The sequence below is a fragment of the Lepisma saccharinum genome, chromosome 10 (assembly GCF_977018435.1).
Source record: "Lepisma saccharinum chromosome 10, izLepSacc3.1, whole genome shotgun sequence".
Taxonomy (NCBI): Eukaryota; Metazoa; Arthropoda; class Insecta; order Zygentoma; family Lepismatidae; genus Lepisma; species Lepisma saccharinum.
Genome location: NC_139238.1, coordinates 57,207,621 through 57,226,572, shown reverse-complemented (window position 1 = coordinate 57,226,572; position 18,952 = coordinate 57,207,621). Strand labels below are relative to the sequence as shown.

Here is an 18,952-nt window from a genome sequence, read left to right as displayed (position 1 = left end):
CATAGTATTTCAGTCCTAATACGCCAGAGGTCTCGGGTTCGAATCCCAGCCTGGGCATGGATGTTTGTGAGTGTCCATTCATCAATTTTATCATGTCATCGCTCATCCACAACTTCGCAAATTAGACAAAAGTGGCACAAAATGCGAAGTAAAATAAAGCAAAAATCAATCAATCAATAATTTTCAGTTCTTTAGACTGAAACATCACATGGATTTGTGGCCTAGTAAATCCAGCAGCAGCATTTTGAATCAGATAACTAAGGAAGGACTTGTCTGATCTAATGAAGAGAAGCAGAATTGGGGTCTAGTGCTTTTTCAAACTACCAGTAGCAATTACATGTGTAGTGGGGCAGAAATATTTTCTGTCTTTCTACTATAGCTTCGTGAAAACTGTTGTGTGTTCCAGGAAGTAGCTCCATCATCCGTGGCCAGTCTTGTCTTATAAAATGCTAATTACTGATAAAGAATTACTACTATAGGAATTACATGAAAAGAATTACATAACATGGATTTAAATGATACAAAATTATTTCCAAGTTACAGTTAAACATGTATGTGTACAAATATATTTGTAATTACGGAAGCACACCTTACATCGGACGACATTACGTATCAAAAAAAAATAATAATAATACGGTTCAGACTGCTGCCTTATGACCTTCCTGTGCTTGTCGAGGGGAAAACTTACGACAAATTGCTCGGAAAGTAAGGGACCCAACAGCAACATGAAAACGGTAACTCAGTCATTACGGTCATTCTTATGAACAGAAACCTCAAATTAGTATACATTTGCTCCGGTGGCGAAAAATGACTGAAGACCAGTGTCACTATGAAGTTCCGTAATGGCCTCATAGCGAGTTTTTCATTACAAGTTATGGTTAACTAACAAAGATGCTCGGGATGTAATGATTATTTAATCATTAGTCCGTTTAACTATTATTAAATCAATTTAACATTACTTATTATCTCTATAACTTCTTAAAGGTCCCCGATGGAGCAGTGGTAGGGTTGTTGCCTTTTAATCAAAGGGTACATGGATCAATTCCTGGTGGATTCACATAGTGGTTCGGAACCCACTTTAAACTGTAGGTCCAGTTCCGATTAGACTTACTGTGCAAAAAGTGGACTTAAAACCCTCCAATTCAATCAAACCGTTTCACAGCGCTCTGAAAATGTACTTACCTTTATCTCTGGTCCCCATTAGAAACCGGGCTGCCCTGCCTTTGGCATCATTGTAAGCAGAAACCTTCACCTCGTATTGCGCAAACGGAAGGAGGTCGTGGAGAATTACCGATGGAGCAGTGACGTTCAATCGTCCCTTAGAACTTCGGCATGATAATGGACACTTCGCTATGAATGACAGACACTACATGCAAAAAAATGCATATTAGAACACGTTTAACCTTTTTTATATAAAATAATATTATTAACTTTTTGATTTGAAATCATTTTGAATTCAGTAGGGTCATGCAACCAATCTGAACCAATACTGCATGTGCGTATTAAAAATAGTCACTTTTTGGTATGCAATGAAAATGGTGACTAACTTATCGTACATTTCATTGATTAAAACTGCTTTCTCTAAGATGATGGAGGATTTACTTAGTGAAGAGATTTTGTCGTCCAGCTATGGCTGTGTCGACGGAATAAACTACCAGGACCTGTTGCTGCTTCATGTAAAATCATAAGGAAAATCTCCTCAAAGATATAATGTTCGCTGTGGTTATGATTTATAAAACCTAGCTATTTACAACACATCACGAATTCTCTACAGAAATGATTCGTATTATTTGTTTGTTCATTTTATGCTGGTATTCCCGTGTAGACGTCCACCTATTACATTAACATTACACCACCTAATTACTTCCGCATCTTTCCATAAACGCTTCAGCTCTTCTTTCACTGCATTCTTATCATTATTACTTTAATGCGAGTATAATTGAATGGGTGAGAGAAAGAAGGAAAATATTCCACAGAGGTTAATTTTTGGGAAACCAACTAAATAGTTCTGGGCTCAAAATACTTTATTAATTAAAAAACCTTATATTGTGAAATTATAATACAAATATCTGACTATAATTCTAATGCAATACTTTTTGTAAATTGGTCATACCTATACACACAGTTATAAAAACATCGTGAAATGTTTTCCTTTTGATCACTTGAACGTAGGAAGCAAAACATGCAGTTTTTAAATATTACAGCCCAGTTATTAGTTGATATAACAATACTGTGTGTTCTGACCAATACAAATGCTAACATTAACAATTGTAGATAATAATCTTAGTAACCCAACAAATACGGCTGAACCTGCAACATGATAATTACTCTGAACAGTATTCTCTCTACTCTCTCTAATGTCCATCGTATGCAGACTGCATCGATGAAGGCCATGATAAAATGATGTCATGCAACTCCTTGCAGTCGTCTGGTACTTAATGCACAATATTGGCTATGTCCTCAATTTTTTATTTTTCTTTAAAAATTATTTCTGTATATTTGAACTTTCCCACCATAAGCATTCGCAGAAGCAGCAAAACCTCACCCTCCTTGTAGAGTTTGAATACATCTCCTAGTGCAGTCAGTCTATGATATTTCCTACAGACTACTACTACGTGCTGAGATAAAGAATGTTTGCTTCCTCTATGTCAGTAAATGCAGCTTAGCTTAAGCAATAAATTGGCTGTCTCAGCTCAAAATGGCCAAAATGAGGAATATTTACCTACTTTCTCTCACCAAACAATTAATTGTATGTGAAATAACCTTGTTGAGAATATTCTAGAACACTGTTGGTAACAATATAATTTTTACCTGAATTGGTTAATATATTATTCTGATTATTTTTTTAGTTTTCATTTAATTACATATGATCATAAAATATTAACTGCAAAAGCAATAAAGAATTGGACATTTGTTTTTAAATAAGCCGTTGTGGGACTTGTTGCTCGATTATATTTTTGTTTAAGGAGATTTAAACGTGCATGAAAGAAAAATACACGTTTGTAAGAAAGGCAGGTAAATTCCTATTAACGTGGAATGTGAATGTATTAATAAAATTATTCATGGTTATATTATTATGTCATGTATTTTGATAGAAGTATAAAGATTAATGAAACAGTCTTGGCAGGTCTTTGGTGAAATTATTACATAATTACTATTTTTGGTCAATTGCATTAGAAAATGAAATATTAGTCAAATTGATATATGCAAGGCTGGATATAATTAGCTAAGGAAAACACCACAATTGATTCTGAACAAAATAGTAATTGAGCGTAATACCTATTATTTCGTTTATTCGTATTATGCATTTACAGAAAGGTTTATGAATTAGCTATTTTATGTCATGAATTTTTATAAGAAGTTTGCGCAGCTTCCACGCCTACCACAATCTTGTCATTATACAAAGTTACACAATATGCTCCATAAGGCGACTCTAATGCCCCGAAGACTGCACCTCCTTCCAAATAGTCATTTGTTTGTATATTTCCGGTTTGCGTTAACAGGAAATATTGTCCGAATCTTTTTCTCTCTTTCGAGAGAGAGAGAGAGAAGAAAAAAATAACCCTCCGCCTCTCTATCTCTCTCTCTCTCAACATTTTTGTTGTACTCCAACCTTTTGGTAGACCGCTTTCAACCCTTTCGCTTCCAAATTTTATCCTCTGTTCATATCACTATGTCCTACTATGCAACAACGACTAAATTTCACACGACAGTACAGATGTTTAAAGAATGATTTGTAGGGCCTTTTTAGTTCATGCTTTATTTTGGCCATATTTACCTGGATAATGTTATTTTATGTTTTTGTCTTGCTCATATCGACAAAATATGGGAAATGTTTTTCGCTTTCTTGTCCTCCATAAACAGTCGGTGTTATTCGGTACTATGTAGCAATATACTATACAAAGGAACCGGTAAAAGACGTGTAAAACAACAATAACAACAACAAGAAACTAACTTAATAGCTAATTGAATAAAAAATCAAGTGAAATCAATAGTTTCGTTTCATTTCAATACACATATTCATGAGGCATTTTGATTTCCAAGAAAGTACAAATGTTATCCATCACATTAAACTAACACCTTTCATTAATTGGCTTACCTCGTAACTCACTTCGTAGATACGAACGTTCCTACCACTGTGAAGAGGTTTATTCCACTGGAGTTCCACTTCCTCGGCATCCTTTCTGTTCACCCGGAGATTGACCACTGCGGACGGTTCTGCAAAAGAAATGGATTTTGAATTGATTGATTGATTGATTGATTTAGTTTATTTTACTTCACGTTTTGTGCCTCTTGGCTAATTTGCGAAGATGGGAATGAGTGATGAAATGATGAAAATTGATGAATGGACATTCACAAACAACCAAGCCCGACCGGGATTCGAACCCGGGACCCTTGGCGTCGCAGCGCGATGTGCTAACCACTCGACCACAGGGTCGGGCAAATGGATTTTGAAGAAGCAAGTGTGGGTATCTGTAGCAACACAGAAATGGGAACAATGAGATACGAATATCTCATACATGTTTTCCTGGTCTGACTTCCCTAGTCAAAATAATACAGGTCAAGGTTAGGTAGAGTCGAAAAAAAGACCTCATAAGCAGCATTTACTACTTCACTACTTCACTAACATGTCTGATGATTATTCGTAATCTATAGATTGCTATACCATATTGTAGGTCTTACTTTATTCTACATACTTACACTATTTCTCATTCTGATAGAAGATAAAAGGTTTTTAAGTTGTGAGTGGTTTTCATTTATAAACGTGTCTTACGAATCCTTCTTCAGTCAATCTACGAGTATTTGACACTTACGTCAATCCTTGCCATTTCACTAAAATTAGCTTATTTCTTCATTTCTTATTATTTTATTGAGTTCTTCGTGAGGACTCAGAAGGCACAAAATTGAATAAAAAAGTGCAAGGGGATTATGGGTATGGAACATCCCATGCCATGTTTTACAAACTGCGCGGGCGAAAATGAGTTCGATTAACGATGCCACTATCTAATCGAAGTGACTATGTACATTTCTTAACTCAATATATCATGTTTCTATGATATGTATTCTTCACTATTTTTGATACTTTTCATTATGTACTGTTATTACTTGATATATGAAGAAAGACAAAATGGCCTTCGTCAATTAAAAGTTTTGAGTATGTTCTTTAAAACTCTGTAAAATTCCGAGACAAGTTTCCTCTTCTTACACAATGTGATAATTGTATTTTAGTGCGTATCTAAAAACATATATTACATTATAATATAAAACATTGGTGATAATATTCACATACATAATGGGGTGTGTTGTACCCCACCCGAGTCCTGAAGGGTTAGTTCGTATTCTCCGAGTACATTAGGAGCTCTCAGAAGTTCGTATATTCTTCCGTTTTAATGTTGTCGATATATGTTCCCTTAGTTCCGTGCATTTCAATAAAGTTATTTAAATTTAAACTCGCTGTGTAAGTTGCAACTTAAAATCACATCTCTTCGTTAGTCTCTCTATTTGCTAAGAAAGTTTCATTGTATTTATGTCATAACTGAACGTTTAAGGACATTGAATTTGAAGTTTTCATGAAAATTAGTATGATTGTTAAGCCTATTTCCAGATATTTTAACAGAGTTGCATTTTACACATTTTTTTGTTAATGGTGGAGTTGTTAAGGGTATTACAGGATTACTTTGGCAACCTAAAAATGCAACTTTTGAGTCACATGTATTAAGGAAATCTCCCCGATGGCATTGTGGTAACGTCATTGTCTTGTAATCAAGAGATACTTGTAATCAACACCCATAAAGTGCTTCCAGTCCCGATAAGCTTATCTGTGTAACAAGTAAACTTAAAGCAAAAACTGAAACAAAACTCTCTGTGCTATTAAGGATCATAATTATTTCTTAATTTTGATACTTCTATGTATAAAAGTTTTAAAATGCACTTCTTGAAGTGATAATTAATATTCTTGAGTACAGTTGATTTAAGTAATAAAATAATAATTTACATTTATACAATACCACTCCTAACTACGAACGCAAAGACGTTTCCATTCTTCCGTATGACAGAGTTTGATAACCTTTTGGTAGCAACTGGCAGATTGTATTTTCTGCTCTTCAATCAATTATAATTGATAATTATTTGCATTTCTAGAAACGTAGATGAAAATTTACCCTTCTCCTCATCGAGTGTTCACTCCCAGCACGTTATACAACAAATAAATAAATGTACACACATGAATATAATGTAACTGCGAGAGAATAATAATAAAAGTATTTGTTGTACTGAGATGGAATACGATAGAATAGAATAGAATAGTCTTTATTGATGCAGGCCTACAACCTAACCTTGTCAGAGATACAATAAATCACTAAAAGCAAAGAAAGAGAAGAAATGCATAATGATAATAATTGTATGAAGAATGTATGATTATTTTCCTGTAGTTTACGGTTATTACAAGCATAAGAAAACAGTTTTTTCTTTGTGACGTTTCAGGAGAACACACGCTCCTTTCATCAGACATTTATTTTCATTTTGACTAAAGATACAGTTATAACAATGGTTAGTAATTTTTAAACAAAAAGAATCTGTTATATAATGGATGTTGTCAATGTTACATTGTTGTAATATAGCAACTTAACTGTGAAAAAATTAGTCTATTTTATTTTTATTTTAGAATTTTTTAAATTATGAATCCCATATATCATCAGGTAATTCAAATTCATCATTGTTTTCACAAAGTCTCTTGATGTTTTCTGTTACATTAAATTTTAAAGATGGTGGCTTACTCCATTTGTGAAAAAGAAAACTCCACACTGGATCTATGTTACCATTTTCATTATTTAATTTATTCCAGTGTTCTTCTGCAATGAACGAGGCTTCCCAGACATTCAACTCTGTGTTTCCCGTTAATCTTTTTAAAACCCTTCTCTTTTTAATCAAATGCTTCTCTTCGATGATATGAGTTGACAAACCTGTTCTTGGGTTTAGATTTATAATGTCCAAATCATGTTCGTGCCATCTTATTGCCATTTTCCTTGCTGTTTGTCCCACATAATCTTTTGAACATGAACAACTTATATTATATATTCCTGTGGTTTCCACATCTGGTAGCGAGTTTCTCATTTTGAATTCATTAAATGTACTTTCCAAACTTCTTGGTGCTTTAAAAACAATTTTGAAATTAAAAATTTTAAAAATTTTTGCAATTTTATGTGAGAATCCCTTGTGGAATGGAATGCACACAAATTTCTTTTCAACAGATTTTTCATCTTTGTCTGTATTTCTCTTTTCCTTCAGTTTTCTTGCAATCTTGTATGTACGCATTGCTTGCATGATAGAATTATTTTCCTGTAGTTTACGGTTATTACAAGCATAAGAAAACAGTTTTTTCTTTGTGACGTTTCAGGAGAACACACGCTCCTTTCATCAGACATTTATTTTCATTTTGACTAAAGATACAGTTATAACAATGGTTAGTAATTTTTAAACAAAAAGAATCTGTTATATAATGGATGTTGTCAATGTTACATTGTTGTAATATAGCAACTTAACTGTGAAAAAATTAGTCTATTTTATTTTTATTTTAGAATTTTTTAAATTATGAATCCCAAATATCATCAGGTAATTCAAATTCATCATTGTTTTCACAAACAATTTTGCAGGAGTGGATGTGGAAACCACAGGAATATATAATATAAGTTGTTCATGTTCAAAAGATTATGTGGGACAAACAGCAAGGAAAATGGCAATAAGATGGCACGAACATGATTTGGACATTATAAATCTAAACCCAAGAACAGGTTTGTCAACTCATATCATCGAAGAGAAGCATTTGATTAAAAAGAGAAGGGTTTTAAAAAGATTAACGGGAAACACAGAGTTGAATGTCTGGGAAGCCTCGTTCATTGCAGAAGAACACTGGAATAAATTAAATAATGAAAATGGTAACATAGAATCAGTGGAGTTTTCTTTTTCACAAATGGAGTAAGCCACCATCTTTAAAATTTAATGTAACAGAAAACATCAAGAGGCTTTGTGAAAACAATGATGAATTTGAATTACCTGATGATATTTGGGATTCATAATTTAAAAAATTCTAAAATAAAAATAAAATAGACTAATTTTTTCACAGTTAAGTTGCTATATTACAACAATGTAACATTGACAACATCCATTATATAACAGATTCTTTTTGTTTAAAAATTACTAACCATTGTTATAACTGTATCTTTAGTCAAAATGAAAATAAATGTCTGATGAAAGGAGCGTGTGTTCTCCTGAAACGTCACAAAGAAAAAACTGTTTTCTTATGCTTGTAATAACCGTAAACTACAGGAAAATAATTCTATCATGCAAGCAATGCGTACATACAAGATTGCAAGAAAACTGAAGGAAAAGAGAAATACAGACAAAGATGAAAAATCTGTTGAAAAGAAATTTGTGTTCATTCCATTCCACAAGGGATTCTCACATAAAATTGCAAAAATTTTTAAAATTTTTAATTTCAAAATTGTTTTTAAAGCACCAAGAAGTTTGGAATGTACATTTAATGAATTCAAAATGAGAAACTCGCTACCAGATGTGGAAACCACAGGAATATATAATATAAGTTGTTCATGTTCAAAAGATTATGTGGGACAAACAGCAAGGAAAATGGCAATAAGATGGCACGAACATGATTTGGACATTATAAATCTAAACCCAAGAACAGGTTTGTCAACTCATATCATCGAAGAGAAGCATTTGATTAAAAAGAGAAGGGTTTTAAAAAGATTAACGGGAAACACAGAGTTGAATGTCTGGGAAGCCTCGTTCATTGCAGAAGAACACTGGAATAAATTAAATAATGAAAATGGTAACATAGATACAGTGGAGTTTTCTTTTTCACAAATGGAGTAAGCCACCATCTTTAAAATTTAATGTAACAGAAAACATCAAGAGGCTTTGTGAAAACAATGATGAATTTGAATTACCTGATGATATTTGGGATTCATAATTTAAAAAATTCTAAAATAAAAATAAAGTAGACTAATTTTTTCACAGTTAAGTTGCTATATTACAACAATGTAACATTGACAACATCCATTATATAACAGATTCTTTTTGTTTAAAAATTACTAACCATTGTTATAACTGTATCTTTAGTCAAAATGAAAATAAATGTCTGATGAAAGGAGCGTGTGTTCTCCTGAAACGTCACAAAGAAAAAACTGTTTTCTTATGCTTGTAATAACCGTAAACTACAGGAAAATAATTCTATCATGCAAGCAATGCGTACATACAAGAAAAACTAGAATGTATGATGTTAAAATAATATATTGAATTGATTAATATTTATACTTTGGAGTAAATATAAGTAAAAAGTCATCAGTAGTTCATTGTGTGTGTGTGGGGGGGGGGTGTCTGTCCTGTCGAACTAATGTGTAAATTTCGATGTCAATCACATTATTACTAACATTGGGTTTTAACCAGCTTCATGCATTGGATATCAGGTGAACGTTTATGTCCGATTTTATTTGTGTAAATTCGTCTATGGAGTTTAGTAAACTTTGAAGATTTATATGACATAATTTAAAGACAGTTTAGATTGGTTTATTTCATCTTGGAGCTGGTCCTTTAAGTTGTAATTGCGGCGGCGAACAGAGAATATTTGTTCAGAAGTTCAACTCATCTCATTCGCTGAAGTATAAAAGTAGTAGGGAGATTAGATAAGACCAATTAATCACCCTTTTTAATTAACACTAATGTTTTTTTATGCTAATTAGTTGAGAGGAGGGTATAGAGGTAGGGGGAGTGCAGATGAGTCATGGATGACTCATGCGCACGTGTGAGCTTGGATTTATTGATTTCCCATTAGTGTACAAAATACACTATTATGTATCCCGTTTTTTACCATAACCTAACCCTATTGTTGCACTTTATAAATGCGTTACAGCTGGATATGAGTTATGGATGCCTCATGCACATTAGTGTACAAAAGACTATTATGTATCCCGTTTTTACCCTAACCTAACACTATTGTTGTACTTTATACATGCCTTACAGCCGGATATGAGTCATGGATGGCTCATGCACACGTGGGAGCTTGATCTTAATAGTTTTCCATTAGTGCACAATAGATACTATTATGGAGTCCGTTTTCGGCCTTTTGCATCTCCCATTTATCCTTTTCTTATATGTGTTTCAGCCGGATATGAGTCACGGATGATTCATGCAGACGCGGAGCTTGGTCTTAAGGGTTTTCCATTAAAGCACAATAGATACTATTATGGAACCCGGTTCCGGTCTATTCTAACCCAAGGAACCCAGTTCCGGTGCATTCTAAGGCAGTTTATGCTTTTCTTATACGGGAGGATCAGTGACGGCTGATTTTTGCTATTCTAAGCCAATTGATGGCGTCAGCCGAGGTTTGCAGGAGTTGATGACGTCATGAGCAGCCATTACGGCGTCGGTGGTGACTCATATTTGATATATTTAAGGATATGGATTTATCCGGATTCAACTGGCCACGAAGTGATCTGGGTAGAAGCTATTATAAGACAATATATGGCGTTAGCCTATGTGAGCTTAAAGGCGAAGAAATTGAACGATGTAGCCCATATGAAAACGAAGTTTACAGGGAGAATGTATGTTATTAATAATAATTGCTCTTAAAGAAGGGAAGAATACGTTGACCGCAAAGCCCCTCTACAAGGTTGAGGACGAAATTCGCACCAGAAAAGAAGAATATTTTCTCTGTCACCCCTGCCAAGTGAGGGATCATTGCCGGCCGAGGATGAGAAACAGTCTCTATTGTTAGTATCCCAGCGGACCCCCTAGCTAAATTGAGGGGAATAATAATACGTAATGGATTTCGCGTGCTGCCAATATTTTAACACGCTTGTATTGAATTTTTAGAATATACAATTTTATTTTGCGGAAGTAACTTAGGAGGTTTTCTTCCTCCTTTCGTAACATTGTAAAGACTATTTGACTTAAAGCGTAAGGAATTTGGCTGAACTAGGAACAATCCGGCCCAGTACCTACAGGTTAAAGGGGAATCAGGGCCAGTACCTACAGGTTAAAGTTGATGCGATCCACTATTTGCCCTTATTTCTAGGTTTCGAACCACGGACCCTTTGATTATTGCTTTATAACGTACAGGATGGTTGTTAATGCGTATTTTTTTACGACGATTGACCAGATTTTGACTCTTAGGGCTATTATTTCACATTTTCTCCTATTTTTACTCAGAAAACGCTATTTGAACGATTTAAGCAAAAGTTTGTATTGCAATTGAGACACACGAAGTGCGTTTCTTCCATTTTAGCTGAAATTTAGGCTTATTTTAACTCGACACTATTTATACTATTCAAGCAAGACATTTTAATATATTTTTTAAATTTTGGACCCACAAAGAGATTTTTTCACTTTTAATTTATTATTTTACAACTTTAAGTTAATTTTTTTAACAAAATAACACTATTTATACTATTCAGGCAACATTTGTTATTAAATTTTGGACTAACAAAGACTTCTTTAACTTTTAATTTATTATTTTACAACTTTATGCTAATTTTGTACCAAAATAACACTATTTATACTATTCAGGCAACATTTTTTATTAAATTTTAGACTCACAGATATTTTTTCAACTTTTAACTTATTATTTTAAAAGTTTATTTCCATTGTTTTATTCAAATAACAAAATTTAAGCTATTCAGGCAGGAGTTTTTATTACATTTCGCACTTACAAAGAGATTTTTTCAAATTTTAACTTATTATTTACAAGTTTAGGCTTATTTTTTTACTCTAATAACACAATTTCATCTATTCAGGCTACATTTTTATTGCAGTTCAGACTCGCAAAGAGATTCTTTCTACTTCTTGCATTATTTTTTTTTATTATTTATTGCGTTTTGTATCTTAGATTTACTAATTTTTAACTTTGAGTTTTGTTTTTTATTTAAATAATTTCTCTAATCACTAAGGAAGAAGTCCTTTTAACTAAAACTTTAGCCACAAACTTTATTATTACTATTATTATTGTTGTTGTTGTTGTTGTTGTTTTTTATGTAATTTTTGAATGTATTGCTGTTGTTAGGGTTTATTCACTTCCACTATGCTATTTTTTTTGTATTTCTTTATTTATTTATTTAAGTCAGGTTACGCATGCTACGTACGAAAGTTTCTTTATTTTAGAGTTTCATCGGTATATTCTTACTGTTAGTGTTGGTAAAGTTTCCTAAATATATGAGTAGGGTTCCATATATTCTTGTTCTTGCATGTTTTGAGATGATGAGATGATGCAGTCAGCACCACGCTCCAACTGCCTTTTACCCCATATGTTTCCATTTTATTGAGGCTTAGTGATTCCTAGAGTTATTTATGCATTAGAGAAAGCTTGAAAATTTCGATCTAAGATAACACACATCCTTTTAGAGACATGAAAAGTGGCTAGTATATATATATATATATATATATATATATATATTTGGTGTTCTTCATTTACACGTAGACTTTTCCCGACACCAATAAAACCCATTCCTTTCATTTTCTTTAAACACATGTAATAAAGGATGGTCCAAAAGTGCACAACAGGCCGAATAAAACCGAAACGTTATTGAAACGTTATATGTGTACATCTAGTTTGGGGATGGGGAAAAACCTACCGAAACGCATTTGAAATATGGTCGTAATCTTGAAAGCCGCCATCTTGGTTCAAGATCACTTTTTTAAATGGGAACCTAGGCATGCGACACATGAAATTACACTGGAAAAGTTCACAAATACGATGGTAGCATTCATTTTGGCAAAACTTTATTCATGTTCATGCAACATGGTGTTAAAGTAGTGTTTTCAACTGGTTCTATCATTGTTGCAGGTGCACTAAGAAATGAAGCTCACACAAGCAGAACGCGTGGAAATCATCCTGATGTGTGGGAATAAGAAGCTCGAAAGTCATCGACGATGAGTTCAATCAGCGCCATTCAGAACGAGTCCCATTGTTGACAGCACTGTGTGGAAACTGGTCGCTAAGTTCAGAGGGACTGGATCTGTTGCAAACAGGTCTAAATCAGGTAGGCCTAATGTAGCTACAGATAATGCGACATCAACAGCTGTGTTGGCGGCAGTTACGTTGAGTCCGCACCGTAGTACCCGCAGTCATGATGCTGTTATTGGTGTGAGTCGTGCTTCCATTATGAGGATTCTGAAAAGGCACAAATGGCATCCATACAAGATCCAGTTGCTTCAACACCTGAGTGAGAATGATCCTGACCGCAGGGTTGTATTTGCACAAGAAATGTCCCGTAAGGTGTTATAAGACCCTACCTTCCTCACAAAGTGTTGTTCAGTGATGAAGCAAACTTTTATCTCATTGGGGGAGGTGAACAGACAAAACATGAGATACTGGTCTGAATCGAATCCTCATTGGGTGGAATACATCTGGGACAGTCCTCCGTTCAAAAGTGATGGCATGGTATGGAAAACCCGTGTGGTAGGACCTTTGTTTATTGACGGTACCCTCAACGCCGAGTATTACTTGAACTTACTGGATACACAAGTGTTTCCATCTCTGATGATCGAAGATGGCAGTTTCGCTGAGTTCTTTGAACATGACCGCGCTCCCCTGCATTTTTATCACAATGTTAGTTACTATCTGAACATCCAGTTTCCCAATCGGTGGATAGGTCGCAGGGGGCCTGTGGAATGGCCATCACGCTCGCCGGACCTGACTCCCCTCAATTTCTATCTGTGGAGCTACATGAAATCACTGGTCTATTCCTTAAAAATCGTGATATGGAACATTTGAAAGACAGAATTGTCGAGTGCTGTGCAAGCATCACACCCGACATCTTATCCAAAGTCCATCAGGAATGGGTGAATCGACTCAATATGACAATGGCCAATAATGATGGACACATTGAGCATATCCTCTAACATCATGCAACAATGAGAGAAACCGTTGAAAACACTTGTTTAACACCCTGCAGCATGAACATGAATAACGTCTTGCAAAATTGAATGCTAGCATCGTGTTTGTGAGCTTTTTCCAATGAAATTTCATGTGTCACATTCCTAGGTTCCCATTTAAAAGAAGTGATCTCGATCCAAGATGGCGGCTTTAAAGATGGCGACCATGTTTCAAAGGCTGTTCGGTAGGTTTTCCCCAATCTCCAAACTACATGTACTCATATAAAATTTCAATAACCGCATGCATTTCGGTTTGATTCGGTCAGTTCCGCACTTTTGGACCACCCAGTACATCAATTTAAGTTTTCAAACAAAAGTGATTTACGTTAGGAATATAAAATTTATGGGTAAATATCTCTGAATAAAGCGTTATAATTAATATTATCCTTACCTCCTTCACGGGTTTTCACCACCAAAATCTTCGACTTACTCACTCGACCAGTCACCGTCAAAGTTTCAATTTTCACTTCATATTCAGTATCGGGAATCCTTCCAGTTGCTTCCATGACAGGTATTATTGTATCGCCGTGTTTCGTCCACCTGAGAGCATCCCTCAGGTACACTTTGTAAGAAAGAAGAGGGCAGTATTCGGAATCCTCTCCTGGCCATGCCTGTAAAAAATCGCACGTACTGTACATGTCAGTATTACATTCTTTCAAACTTACACACATCCATTTCCCAAGGAAAATAGTTCTTTATGATCAGAGTTTCAGCGTATAATTGTTTTGGTTGTTTATTATTTATATTTAGTGAAAACTTTCTGTTGTTTAACTGATTGAGAGGAGTTTCTGTGGAATCCTTTTACAAAGAGATACTTACGGGTGATTTCAAATAATTTCGTGTAATTTTTAATTCATTAGTCACTTCATTATTCTTTAACAAGTATGAGTTGAACTACATATTTTTATGTCCTTCAAGTGTTTAAAATCAACATTGGAAACTGTTTTCAGGCTTTCGTATAGGTCTGACGCCCATTTTAAATTAGTCGGGTACTTTTAGCATTTTCATATGTTTATGGAAATCACTTTCGTTTCAAAATTCCAAATGTAATTATTCAAGACACATTGTATTCTGAACTAAATTATATTTTATTTTGTTTATTACCGTTTTTCTCTCGGATTTAAAGTTTACATTTATACTGTATTGAAACTGGCAGATATGTTTTCTAATTTCTGATCATTGCGGCCACAAATTACCATAAATTGGGTAAACAACCTAAAACATATTTCTTATGTTTACTGTGGGGTGCCAGGTGAGTTCAATATCGTTCAACATATAACAAACATGCGACCATTTTTTCTATGTGGTGTCTAAAATTGAAAATTTTGAAAAATCAAACGTTTGACGCTATGTTATACCAAATGGAAGACAAAGACTTGGAATTGGAAAGTTAAGCAATTTCAAGACAAAAGATCGCTATAAATGCATTTGAAATATACATTTATTGAAATTGTATATTAAGTATAAAACTGTGTTATTTTATGTACTCGTAGATAGATGATACGTTAATACATCTAAAAGTCCATGGGGGAAGAAAGCATTTCATCAACAATTCCTACTGTACAACATTCTGGGAAGTAAACATCTTCAAACGCATTAATGATTGTTCCTATTTGACGAACTTATGCTGCACATTGCAAAGGATATTAATTTTTTTATCACTGTACAGTACTTTGCAAGGTATTGTCAAATGTATAGTTGTGTAGTTGCAAAGCTATGTTAAGAAATATAACATAAATAAATAAAAGTTTCTCAAAAATCAGTTTTGCGAGCTATCTTTGATACAAAGACAATTCAGTTATTCAGTTAATTTTATTAAAATTATAGGTTGAGTTCATCCGTTGTAGGATTAATTCTACTGCGGAAAAATGGAAATATTAAATACATAACAATAAGGCACCGATTTCTATGCATTTATAATTGAATTTTGAACTTACATTCCAGGTAACGCTGAAACTCATTGAAGTTATATTCTTCGGTTGTAGATTGTAGTCAAAATTTTCTGGAACTAAATGAATCAAAAAACTTTGTTTTAATACAAAACTTTGTTTTGTCAATACCTTTAACAAAAAAATATGAAATAGCTGTAGTCTATGAAATTAAATTTACGTCCACAAGTAAGAGCCTAACAAAACTCACTATAAGCAGTGAGTATCGTTATATGTTTTGCTCACCGAGAGGGGGCAGAGAGTTTTAGATAGTTCACAAAAGCACACAATAACTAATTAAGTTCTTCTACACCTATTGTTAATGAAATAAATATTATTCAAGGTCTATTAGAACAGTAAACTACTGAACGTATTCCATTCAATCATAACATTTAAAATACGTAAAATGTATTCACCTAATTGAGGAGCTTGTTTCCAAAATGTGCTATATGCACTTTTGAAAAATTTTCAGGAAACAGGAAAAACGAATAACAATAATGACTTTTGTTGTCCAGAAGATCATTAATTTTTCAAGATAATTATGGTTTTAATTTAGTTTACGGATACCGTTTTCTTTCTTTCTTCATACAATTAATATTTTTTAATTTTTTTTAAAAAAATTCAAAATTAATGGATGTTGTACATTTTGGCTTGATAGGTGGATATAGTACATACTGATACTGAACTAAGTGGATATAGTACACTTTGAAAATAAAATCCACGAAAGTAAAGAATATGGGTAAAAGCTTCGTATAAGATTATTGAAATATTTTACGTATACAGTTTATTAAAATATTAATGGATACAAAGTATACTAGTATGTTCAAATATTGTGTTGATGCAAAGGCTACAAGTTTATTGAAATATTTTATGGATACAAAGTACACAAGTATGTTCAATTATGTTATGGATACAAAGTATACAAGTGTGTTCAAATATTGTTTTGATACAAAGGATACAAGTTTATTGTAACACTTTATGGATGCAGAGAATACAGGTTTATTGAAATATTTTACTGCTAAACAAAATTCCGAAGATCTAAATTTAAACATTAAATTGAAAACAATCTAAAATTTAGATTTTAAAACACCATCTCATTAGTACTGGTCCTCAACAAAGTATGTATTATTTTCCATGTCTTCGGAGACTTCACTTGTAGCTTGTGTCACATCTCTTAAACACCTGCTGTATAATGTATGCTGTCGCCAAAAAATACCCAGCTTTTCCAACAGATTTTCTACATCTTGGATTTTTGTACTGGACATGTGGTTTTCTTTCTTAACCCTTAGTCCCCCGCCGTTGCACCTGTGCAACGAAAAAAGTATGTCCCTTGTAGCCGCTGTTGCACATATGCAACTAACAGCTTTAGATACAATTATCGAGGGTTTGCCACACTTATATTTGTATATTGAGGTTGAAACACTGGCAGTTCGGTCGGGAACAAGTTGTGCAATCGTGTTTACGAAAATTCAAAATCCCCCCCTCCTTTCTCGGAATATGTCACGTGTTTGGGCTTTGGGCTCACGTGTTCGCTGGTAAGTTGACAGACACAATGAATGCTTGGTATTTACGATGCTGTTTTCCTCCAAGCTTCCAACGCTGTGATTTAGTACTGATAAGGCACAAATTTTTCTTTGTGTTTAGACCTGGTGATCCAGCTGAAGTAGTGGCGGGGGGTGGGGCAAGGAGAGAGGGGATATGATGAGGTTTGGCGGTGTCAGCTTTCTGTCGCCTCTATGTTAGAAATGCAATGAAGCTTGACGATAGCCAGTGGCGCCAGAAGCGTGAGTCTATCCACAAGTAGAGACAAAACAAACGATTGCAAAGGCTTCCTTCCCTCCTCTGTTAGGAAAAACAGTTCGTATCATATAACAGTTCATCGATTTCCCTAACGCACAATCGTTGCACAATCGTTTCCTAATCGTTTCCTTCCGGACATATTTCCACAAAGAGCCGAGTCAACCGGGAAGAAATAGATTGACAGTAGCTACACAAGATGCAAGTGCAAACGAAAAAAAAAAAAGCAAAAGTTCAGGTTTTCTCCCCAAAGTAGCTGGAGAAGAGGGGGCAAACTCCACATTTTTATGATTTTTTCATTGAAATTCGGAGGATGCAGCCCCGCAGGTAACCCACCCCCCCACGGTTGGAGCATCCTAATTTTACATGGTTGCATGCACTTATGATCTACCTACAAAACAAAAGTTATCCGAAGTAGATTCGTCCCATAGTGTCAGAGTTATAACAATTTTATGAATAATATGCAAATTGGCTAAACTTCGCTAGAGTTTTACCTTTTGCCTTATTATTCAAATTGTATTGCACCCACGAACATGACTCAATTTTTATTCTGTTGCGGAAGGTCCATTATTTGAAAAAAAAAGTTCCAGTTTTCTCCTCAAAGTAGCTGGAGAAGAGGGGGCAAACTCCACATTTTCATGCTTTTTTCATTGAAATTCGGGGAATGCAGTCCCCGCCCGTAAGCCCCCCGTGGTTGGGGCATCCAAATTTTACTTGGTTGCATGCACTGATGTTCTACCTGAAAAACAAAAGTTATCCGAAGTAGATTGGTCCCATAGTGTCAGCTATATAACAATTTTATGAATAATATGCAAATTGACTAAAATTCGCTAGAGTTTTACGTTTTGCCTTATTATTCAAATTGTATTGCACCCACGAATATGAATCAAGTTTCATTCAGTTGCGGAAGGTCCATTCTTTGAAAAAAAGCAAACGTTTCGGTTTTCTCCGCAAAGTAGCTGGAGAAGAGGGGGCAAACTCCACATTTTTATGTTTTTTTTCCATTGAAATTCGGGGGACCCAGCCCCCGCCCGTAACCCCCCCCCCCGTGGTTGGGGCATCCTAATTTTACATGGTTGCATGAACCGATGTATTACCTGCAAAACAAATGTTAGCCGAAGATGATTAGTCCCATAGTGCCAGAGTTATTATGATTTTTCTCCATTACGTATACGAATTCAAATTTCGCGCTCAAAGCCTCGGCGACACTGGGCTTACTTTCGTCAGACCGCGCAAACTTACTTTCTTAATATCCTTACACCTCGACTTAAGAATGCTGTGAT

At 34.5% G+C, this 18,952-nt stretch overlaps 1 protein-coding gene across 1 annotated transcript in view; it reads right to left on the bottom strand.

Moving 5' to 3' along the window:
* Nucleotides 1-18,952, bottom strand: part of LOC145994362 (protein sidekick-1-like) — a 104,448-nt gene that overhangs the window by 54,524 nt on the left and 30,972 nt on the right. Inside the window, exons 5-8 of the mRNA XM_083130477.1 lie at nt 15,882-15,952; nt 14,336-14,555; nt 4,100-4,218; nt 1,183-1,366 (exon numbers count right to left, since the gene is read on the bottom strand). Of these exons, the coding sequence (XP_082986603.1) occupies nt 1,183-1,366; nt 4,100-4,218; nt 14,336-14,555; nt 15,882-15,952 (594 nt within the window). The remainder of the gene's footprint in view (nt 1-1,182; nt 1,367-4,099; nt 4,219-14,335; nt 14,556-15,881; nt 15,953-18,952) is intronic.